Source organism: Montipora capricornis, chromosome 11 (assembly GCF_036669925.1).
Source record: "Montipora capricornis isolate CH-2021 chromosome 11, ASM3666992v2, whole genome shotgun sequence".
Lineage (NCBI taxonomy): Eukaryota > Metazoa > Cnidaria > Anthozoa > Scleractinia > Acroporidae > Montipora > Montipora capricornis.
The window spans coordinates 15,623,546-15,633,545 of NC_090893.1; the positions used below are offsets into that span (position 1 = coordinate 15,623,546).

The 10,000-nt window shown below is 38.6% G+C and overlaps 1 protein-coding gene across 2 annotated transcripts in view; it reads right to left on the reverse strand.

The window, feature by feature from the left end:
- Window positions 1–10,000, reverse strand: part of LOC138023794 (uncharacterized) — a 31,980-nt gene that overhangs the window by 538 nt on the left and 21,442 nt on the right. For both annotated transcript variants that reach the window (XM_068870863.1, XM_068870865.1), the window contains one exon: window positions 1–1,318. This exon is cut by the window's left edge and continues 538 nt beyond it. In XM_068870863.1, coding sequence (XP_068726964.1) covers window positions 99–1,307 — 1,209 coding nt within the window. In that variant the 5' untranslated portion in view covers window positions 1,308–1,318 and the 3' untranslated portion in view covers window positions 1–98. The remainder of the gene's footprint in view (window positions 1,319–10,000) is intronic.

The following is a 10,000-nucleotide window of genomic DNA, read 5'->3' on the forward strand; positions in this document are numbered from 1 at the left end:
CTAAACTGATGCCGCTGAAGCTCCTTGGTTTGCCAAGCTCGCGCGCTAAACATAGTGGTCAGCGGTCACAGACCATGCATTGTTCACGGGTTCCAGGCTCAATTTCCCCATGATCGTCCTATCTTTCCCCCAAGCCAACTTCCTAATAAGCCTGCACCCGGCAAAGGAATAAGAACTTGCACGAGAGCTGCTCCTGCAGTTGAACCTATTACATTACCGACACCACTCATAATTCGCTTGCCAAAAGCGTCGTCGTATTCATCTTGGCTTATCTTTCCTGCTTCCAGGTTTGCCTTGGCACAGGAGATGTCGTATAACCCAATTGCACCCTCCACGAGTGCCCCGCACGCTGCTGCTCCCATTAGAGACCCGCCAGCTGAAGTTCCAGTAGTTTTTGACGTTTCGGCAACTGCTTTCCTCGTGGTCTCTTTCATGGTCTGTTTAACGACCTCTCCGCCATTTGACACGGTTTGAGCGACGATTTCTTTAGCTGCCATCCGAGTGCCCTTCTTGAAGACCTCTTCTTCAAGTTGCTTAAGTATAAATCCACTGCCATTCAACATCATAGCTTGTCTATATTTGGACAAACTTTCGATAAGAAATTGATTACGTGCCATCTGAGCGCCAAATTGGGCATTTGCCAAATATTGGCGGCAAACGTCCGCAGCTACCTTCTGAGCACCATTCAACAGCATATCTTGTGCATCTTTGGGCAAAGAAGAAAAGATAGCTAGCAGAGTTGCTCCCTTAGCGCCAGCACGTAGCATCGTCACCATTTCCTCACCAGGTTTAGCCAACAACCCCACGACCGTGGGTGGACCATTTTCTTTTGCCTCTTTCTCTTTTTCCTTCGCTTGCTCGGACAATGATCTTCCTGTCTTACACCACATGGCAAAATGCTCACAGTTATTCTTTAACAGATGGTATTCTCTTTCTCCTAGCCTGCTTCGTGCTCTCGAGACAACCTCGTCTGCAGGCAGACATTTCTCGTGTTCTATTAAGTACAAATTATCTTCCAATCTGTACTTGCCCCTCATTACTTTTGCCTTTCCTGGATTCTTGGGGGGGCTGATATTATCCCGTAAAAATCCTCCGGCGCCATTAGAATATTCGATCGCGTTGACAATACCCTCTTCTGTGTCAACATTTTCTACTATAGCGTGATGCCAATATAAACGGACGGATCCTTTTTTGGCGATATGACGTCCTGTTTGAAGCTGGGAAAGCGAGGATACTCGTTTAATGGGTACGTGGCACTTCAGAACATCATCATCAGTGTATGTGTATGTTCCTTTATCGGTATCCATCACTCAGGTCCCTACGTTTAACAAATGCACTTTTAGTATGGGCTACTGAGGTTTATTAACGAACGGTGTGACAGAGATACGAGCCACCCCCTTGTCTTGGACATCCCCATACCCAAATCACTACTGATAAGGCCACCCCCCCCTCTACTATTACTGCTGCGTTTTGGGCATCCCCGGGTTCCCCTCCCTGGATGGGCAAGTTCCTTAATATTTTAAGCAAGAGCCGATACAACGTAGATTTGATTTTAGTGATGTACTATATTTCGGCTGGCCAAACCAGCCTTCTTCAGGTACAATGAGAGTTTACATTGAATTGCTTCTATGTACATATATATATATATATATACATATGTTGTGTAAAAAAACGGTCCGTGTAAAAAAGCTGCTTTTTTATGTAAAAAAGCAGCTTTTTTACAATTATATATTTGTAAAAAAGCTGCTTTTTTACAATTATATAATTGTAAAAAAGCAGCTCTTTTACAAAAATATATTTTTGTAAAAAAGCTGCTTCTTTACGTAAAAATGCTGCTTTTTTACAATTATATAATTGTAAAAAAGCAGCTTTTTTACAAAAATATATTTTTGTAAAAAAGCAGCTTCTTTACGTAAAAATGCTGTTTTTTTACAATTATATAAGTGTAAAAAAGCTGCTTTTTTACAAATATATAATTGTAAGAAAGCTGCTTTCTTATGTAAAAATGCTGCACTTTTACAATTATATATTTGTAAGAAAAGCTGCTTTTGAACAGAGATATCTCTGTGTAGAAAAAAGGAAGTACAGAAGCCGTAAATAATTAAGCAAACCGGCTTTTACAACGGTTACTGTTAATACATTACATCAAGTAGTGTAAACCATTCGTTGCTTTAGAGTGCCGAGCAGTGCATTAATAATTTATCTTTCTGAAAACCGATGGAGAAAGCTTAGAGCTCTTCCTACTGAAATACAGTGGTGATGTGATTTTATGTAGCCTATGTTAGCCATACACATAATCTTTATTGTCGACATCACAATCAGTTTAATTTCAGCGTATAAATTCGAGACAATATTTGGTTCAGGTCACAGTTTGTGACCGGGTGCAAGAAAGTTATAATTCAGTTTTGTAAACACACAGTCCAAGCGCTATAACTTTCCAACGATTTATGCCAGTGCCCTGGCTTTTTTTGTTGGCTTGTGCTACCCGCATAAGTATTATTTATTAGTAAAAATCACGTTCCCAAGCCTTTCATAAGTGCCGAAAATCGAAAAAGTGTTTCCTTACATGTCACGTCTTGTAAAGGTGCAGGAAATTTACAATTCAGTTTTGTAAAAAAACGGTCCGACCGCTATAACTTTCCAACGATTAATGCCAGTGTCATGAATATTTTGTTGCCTTGTGCTAGCCGTATAAGAATCATTTCTTGGCAGAAATCGCCATCCCTAGCCTTTCATAATTGCTGCATAAGGCAAAAAACCATTTCCCTACATGTCACGCCTTGTAAAGGTGCAGGAAATTTACAATTCAGTTTTGTAAAAAAACGGTCCGACCGCTATAACTTTCCAACGATTAATGCCAGTGTCCTGAACATTTTGTTGGCTTGTGCTAGCCGTATAAGTGTTATTTCTTGGCAGAAATCAAAATCTCCAGCCTTTCATAACTGCCGCATAATGCAAAAAACCGTTTTCTTACATGTCACGCCTTGTAAAGGTGCAGGAAATTTACAATTCAGTTTTGTAAAAAAACGGTCCGACCGCTATAACTTTCCAACGTTTAATGCCAGTGTCCTGAATATTTTGTTGCCTTGTGCTAGCCGTATAGGGATTATTTTGTTGGCAGAAATCGCTATTCCTAGCCTTTCATAATTGCTGCATAAGGCAAAAAACCCTTTTCCTACATGTCACGCGTTGTAAAGGTGCAGGAAATTTACAATTCAGTTTTGTAAAAAAAACGGTCCGACCGCTACAACTTTCCAACGCTTAATGTCAGTGTCCTGAATATTTTTGTTGTCTTGTGTTAGTCATATAACTATTATTTTATGATAGAAATCACTTTCCCAAGCCTTTCATAAGTGCCGAAATTGGAAAAACTGTTTCCTTAAATGTCACGTCTTATAAAGGTACAGGAAATTTACAATTCAGTTTTGTAAAAAAACGGTCCGACCGCTATAACTTTCCAACGATTAATGCCAGTGTCCTGAATATTTTATTGGCTTGTGTTAGCCGTATAAGTGTTATTTCTTGGCAGAAATCACTATCTCTAGCCTTTCATAACTGCTGCATAATGCAAAAAATCGTTTTCTTACATGTCACGCCTTGTAAAGATGCAGGAAATTTACAATTCAGTTTTGTAAAAAAACGGTCCGACCGCCATAACTTTCCAACGATTAATGCCAGTGTCCTGAACATTTTGTTGCCTTATGCTAGCCGTATAAGGATTATTTCTTGGCAGAAATCGCTATCCCTAGCCTTTCATACGTGCCGCATAAGGAAAAAACCCTTTTCTTACATGTCACGCCTTGTAAAGGTGCAGGAAATTTACAATTCAGTTTTGTAAAAAAACGGTCCGACCGCTATAACTTTGCAACGATTAATGCCAGTGTCCTGAATATTTTGTTGCCTTGTGCTAGCCGTATAGGGATTATTTTGTTGGCAGAAATCGCTATCCGTAGCCTTCCATAATTGCTGCATAAGGCAAAAAACCCTTTTCCTACATGTCACGCGTTGTAAAGGTGCAGGAAATTTACAATTCAGTTTTGTAAAAAAACGGTCCGACCGCTATAACTTTCCAACGAATTATGCCAGTATCCTCAATATTTTGTTGGCTTGTGCTAGCCATATCAGTATTACTTTATGATAGAAATCACTTTCCCAAGCCTTTCATAAGTGCAGAAATTCGACAAAATGTTTCTTACATGTCACGCCTTGTAAAGGTGCAGGAAATTTACAATTCAGTTTTGTAAAAAAACGGTCCGACCGCTATAACTTTCCAACGCTTAATGTCAGTGCCCTGAATATTTTTGTTGTCTTGTGTTAGTCATATAACTATTATTTTGTGATAGAAATCACTTTCCCAAGCCTTTCATAAGTGCCGAAATTGGAAAAACTGTTTCCTTAAATGTCACGTCTTATAAAGGTGCAGGAAATTTACAATTCAGTTTTGTAAAAAAACGGTCCGACCGCTATAACTTTTGAACCATTCATGCCAATGTCCTTAATATTTTGGTGTCTTGTGCTAGCCATATAACTATTATTTTATGATAGAAATCACTTTCCCAAGCCTTCCATAAGTGCTGCAATTCGAAAAACCGTTTTCTTACATGTAACGCCTTGTAAAGGTGCAGGAAATTTACAATTCAGTTTTGTAAAAAAACGGTCCGACCGCCATAACTTTGCAACGATTAATGCCAGTGTCCTGAACATTTTGTTGCCTTATGCTAGCCGTATAAGGATTATTTCTTGGCAGAAATCGCTATCCCTAGCCTTTCATACGTGCCGCATAAGGAAAAAACCCTTTTCTTACATGTCACGCCTTGTAAAGATGCAGGAAATTTACAATTCAGTTTTGTAAAAAAACGGTCCGACCGCTATAACTTTCCAACGATTAATGCCAGTGTCCTGAATATTTTGTTGCCTTGTGCTAGCCGTATAGGGATTATTTTGTTGGCAGAAATCGCTATCCGTAGCCTTCCATAATTGCTGCATAAGGCAAAAAACCCTTTTCCTACATGTCACGCGTTGTAAAGGTGCAGGAAATTTACAATTCAGTTTTGTAAAAAAACGGTCCGACCGCTATAACTTTCCAACGAATTATGCCAGTATCCTCAATATTTTGTTGGCTTGTGCTAGCCATATCAGTATTACTTTATGATAGAAATCACTTTCTCAAGCCTTTCATAAGTGCAGAAATTCGACAAAATGTTTCTTACATGTCACGCCTTGTAAAGGTGCAGGAAATTTACAATTCAGTTTTGTAAAAAAACGGTCCGACCGCTATAACTTTTGAACCATTCATGCCAATGTCCTTAATATTTTGGTGTCTTGTGCTAGCCATATAACTATTATTTTATGATAGAAATCACTTTCCCAAGCCTTCCATAAGTGCTGCAATTCGAAAAACCGTTTTCTTACATGTAACGCCTTGTAAAGGTGCAGGAAATTTTCAATGAAGTTTTGTAAAAAAATGGTCCGACCGCTATAACTTTCCAAGGATTAATGCCAGTGTCCTGAGTATTCTGTTGGCTTGTGCTAGCCGTATAAGTATTATTGATTGGTATAATCCCCCCCTTGGGGGGGGACCTCTTTCATACGTTTTACAGGTCTGTTCGACCTCAAAGGCTATGCGTTTTTGGCCCCTATTAGTTTTGACCATTTTGTTCTACAATGTAATGTCGCGATTGATTGATAGGACAAACATACGTGTCCTATTTACATAGCATTTTTGCAGTGGGCTCGGACATCAGCATACTAAGGGCGCCGATGGCAGCCGCTATCAGTCCATTTATGAGCCCACTGAACCCTCCCAACCCATGATGAGTGATGATGTAAGTGATGAAGATAGACCACAACACCGGGAACCACGTCCCCTACTCTTTTCGAATAGTGTGTGGGTTCTTTAACGTCCCACAGAGTTATATGTGAACAAGGTTTGTGAGACGGGACCTCCGGTTTATTGTCCTTATCCGAGAAGACTTGAAAGTCTAATCATTTGCAGATGTCATTACAAAGACAGCACTTTCTCCTCAGTTATTTAAAGACCCTGAGTGTTGGTCCGGCCGGACCAACACTTGGAAAGACCTGTTTTTGTAGAAAAGGCCAATTCTTCATCGGTATGCAATAAGCCCATCAACAAAAGGCCTTCTCAAATTGTCACGCCAATCGTCTAAGAGCTGAAATCGGTCAGAAATAGGGTATCAATGTTTTGGTTAGGTCTCAAATAGGGTAGGGAAAATAGTAGACTTTTGTCTGAAAAAGGGTGTTAGTTTCATTATCTCATTGTTCAACGCTGAAGGAATAACAGATACCAGGGTAAACAGTGATTCGCGAAAGACTGAGAAAACAAAATGCTATTGACGAATAAGAGTATTGAAACTGACAAAGACCATCGGTCTGACAAAAGCTAGGAAAAAAGATCAGGACAATGGTGTAACTAATTGAAAAGTTATAAACTTTGGAACTAAGTCAGTTGTAAAGTCCTTGCACCTTTCGATACGAAGGGATGTTGATGTAGGAAAACAAACCGTGTTTCGTATTTTGATCTATTATGCCACACTTATGAAAGACCAGTGAAAGTGATTTCTATCGTCCAAGAATACTTATACGGCTAGCACCAGCCAACAAAATATTCAGGACACTGGCATAAATGGTTGAACAGTTACAGCGCCCGGACCGTCTTTTTCTGCACCTTTACAAGGCGTGACATGTAAGGAAACAGTTTGTCGAATTTCGGCACTTATGAAAGGCTTGGGAAAGTGATTTCTATCATAAAATAATACTCATATGGCTAGCACAAGGCAACAAAATATTGAGGACACTGGCATAAATCCTTGGAAAATTATAGCGGTCGGACCGTTTTTTTACAAAACTGAATTGTAAATTTCCTGCACCTTTACAAGGCGTGACATGTAAGAAAACGGTTTTTTGCATTATGCGGCAGTTATGAAAAGCTAGAGATAGTGATTTCGGCCAAGAAATAACACTTATACGGCTAGCACAAGCCAATAAAATATTCAGGACACTGGCATTAATCGTTGGAAAGTTATAGCGGTCGGACCGTTTTTTTACAAAACTGAATTGTAAATTTCCTGCACCTTTACAAGGCGTGACATGTAAGAAACATTTTGTCGAATTTCTGCACTTATGAAAGGCTTGGGAACGTGATTTCTATCATAAAATAATAGTTATATGACTAACACAAGACAACAAAAATATTCAGGGCAAGGACATTAAGCGTTGGAAAGTTATAGCGGTCGGACCGTTTTTTTACAAAACTGAATTGTAAATTTCCTGCACCTTTACAAGGCGTGACATGTAAGAAACATTTTGTCGAATTTTTGCACTTGTGAAAGGCTTGGGAAAGTAATTTCTATCATAAAGTAATACTGATATGGCTAGCACAAGCCAACAAAATATTGAGAATACTGGCATAAATCGTTGGAAAGTTATAGCGGTCGGACCGTTTTTTTACAAAACTGAATTGTAAATTTCCTGCACTTTTACAAGGCGTGACATGTAAGGAAACGGTGTTTCGCATTATGCCGCACTTATGAAAGGCTTGGGAAAGTGATTTTTAGTAATAAATAATACTTATGCGGCTAGCACGAGAAAACAAAATAGTCAGGACACTGCCATAAATCGTTGGAAAGTTATGGTGATCGGACCGTTTTTTTACAAATATATAATTGTAAAAAAGCTGCATTTTTACAAAATATATATTTGTAAAAAAACGGCTTTTTTACGGTACGGTATATAGTAAATGGCTGTTGACGTAATACTGGAAAAAATGTGATAAAACATGGCAGTTACAAAGATTTTGAATTCAAATACTAAGAGTCACGGAAAAATAACGGAAATCTAATACGTTTCTTCGCGGATATTAAGACCGTTGGGATCAATTGTCCTGCGTTTTAAAATTAAACTAGACCCTCCGTGAGGGTACACTGGGTTGCCTGTGGTACGTGCAGCGTTCCACGCATTTTTTTCCAGTTGGGGGGGGTCACCCAGAAGTCATACCAGAAGCCATACCAGCAGAGGATCTTTGGCTCACAGGTCCTCACACGTTCGTACCACGAAACAGATCCTTTTCTGAGGTTAAAAACCTGGCTACCGGCCTATTAATCAATCATTTGTCAGAAAGAAGAAATTCCTGTCCTCTTTGAAAAAAATTGACACGCATGGCTTACGTGTGGTAGTGAAGTAACACAGCGATTTATTCCATAATGTCAAGTAAGCTGTGTGTTGTCTTCCAGGAGATTCAAGTTGTCCTTGCGTAATATGTAGCTCTAACAGTGCACGATATTGTTTTGGTATTGTCTATCATTGTAGTGCCATGGTAGAAGTCTTGGGTAAATAGCCTGAGAAGACATGTGGTTACTAGCAAAGTACTGAGCCCAGAAAGATTGAAGAAAATAAATGGGAAGTGAAAAACATTGTCTTCTGGGATGACATGTTGACAGTTGTCTTTGCGTAATATGTAGGTCTAACAGTACACGATATTGTTTTGGTATTGTCTATCATTGTAGCGCCATGGTAGAAGTCTTAGATAAATAGCCCCTTGAGAAGACATGTGGTTACTAGCAAAGTACTGAACCCAGAGAGATTGAAGAAAATAAAAAAATAATTTGGTACCCAAGACTATAATTGACATTTTCCCTATCTCAAATAGTAAATACAATTTACGTAACAAGGATTTTTCTATCCCTAGGGTAAACACTACAAAATACGGCAAACATAGTATCCGATATTTAGGACCGTATTTATGGAGTAAAATAAATATTAACTTACGTCAAAAAACGAGCCTTGAAGCATTTAAACACGCAATCCGAGGTATGGACATAAAAGGATTATTGGACGGGAGCTGTAATTGTCAAGTGTGCCAGTCCTGACGATAACTTCTGATTTTAGTCCCTTTTTTAAATTATTTATACGTTTAACTAAATTAGTAATGTTAGTAGCATTGTAAATAATTAACTCTTTTTACAGTTAATCGTTAACTGTATTTAAATTTGTAAATCTTTACATGTATCTATCAATTTTATCTTTTTAATCTTAATTTTATTGATCAATTTTAATTAAGTGTCCCCAATTAGCTCTTAGCTAAGAGCTAAATAGTTATAGACACTTGAATAAAGTTTATGTATGTATGTATGTATGTATCGAGAAACATTGGCTTCTGGGCTGACATGTTGATCATGCAACTTCTTTCCACCACAAGTGTAAGCGTGCACTGACAGCATCTGACAGCTTTGCAAACAAAAGCTGAAAGCTGAAGTTAATCCTGTTCGGCGGGGTTAGTAAGAAATATACCACTCAGTATCAGAAGCATAATTAGTACTGGACCGAAAATTCTATTTTAATGCTATCAACTGCGAACCAAGCAAGATACAGATTTTGTTAGCTTGCTTTATGCAAAACAAATATTGATGTAAAAGTAAATAAATATGGATACACAATTTTTAAGAAGAGCAGAAGGAAGTTTCAGGACGGCCGATCGAGAATAAAATATTTTGCCATCGGTAACAAAATCTACGACATGAAAACAACATTAATTTTGAACCGCGAATATAAAAAGTTACCATCAGCAAAAAACAGAGAGATTTTAGTTGTTTTGTTGTAATTGTACAAGTTTGGCTGCACCGAGTAAATCGCACATCGAATTCAGCGGGCGCGGTGATCAAGTTACCGCGTTATTTTACCGCGGCATATTTACTCGCGAAACAGTGAAGCAACTGTGTCAAATGATGCCAAGCTACCGGGTTTTTGTTTTTGTTAGTTTTCTTTTTCTTTCGATTGTTATAAATTTTGACAAGAAATGCGCGAATTCAACACAAAGATCACAATCGCCCAACTCTCAGAGGTTGACCATTGTTTCTGGAAAATCAAAAATTTACTCTCCAAGACAAGGTTATTTATCACCAGGTAATTCCATCGTTTTGGTAATAGCAGCTACTTTATTATTCATCAGCGTCACAATCTTTTGCCGATTTTGGGGGTCATTTTG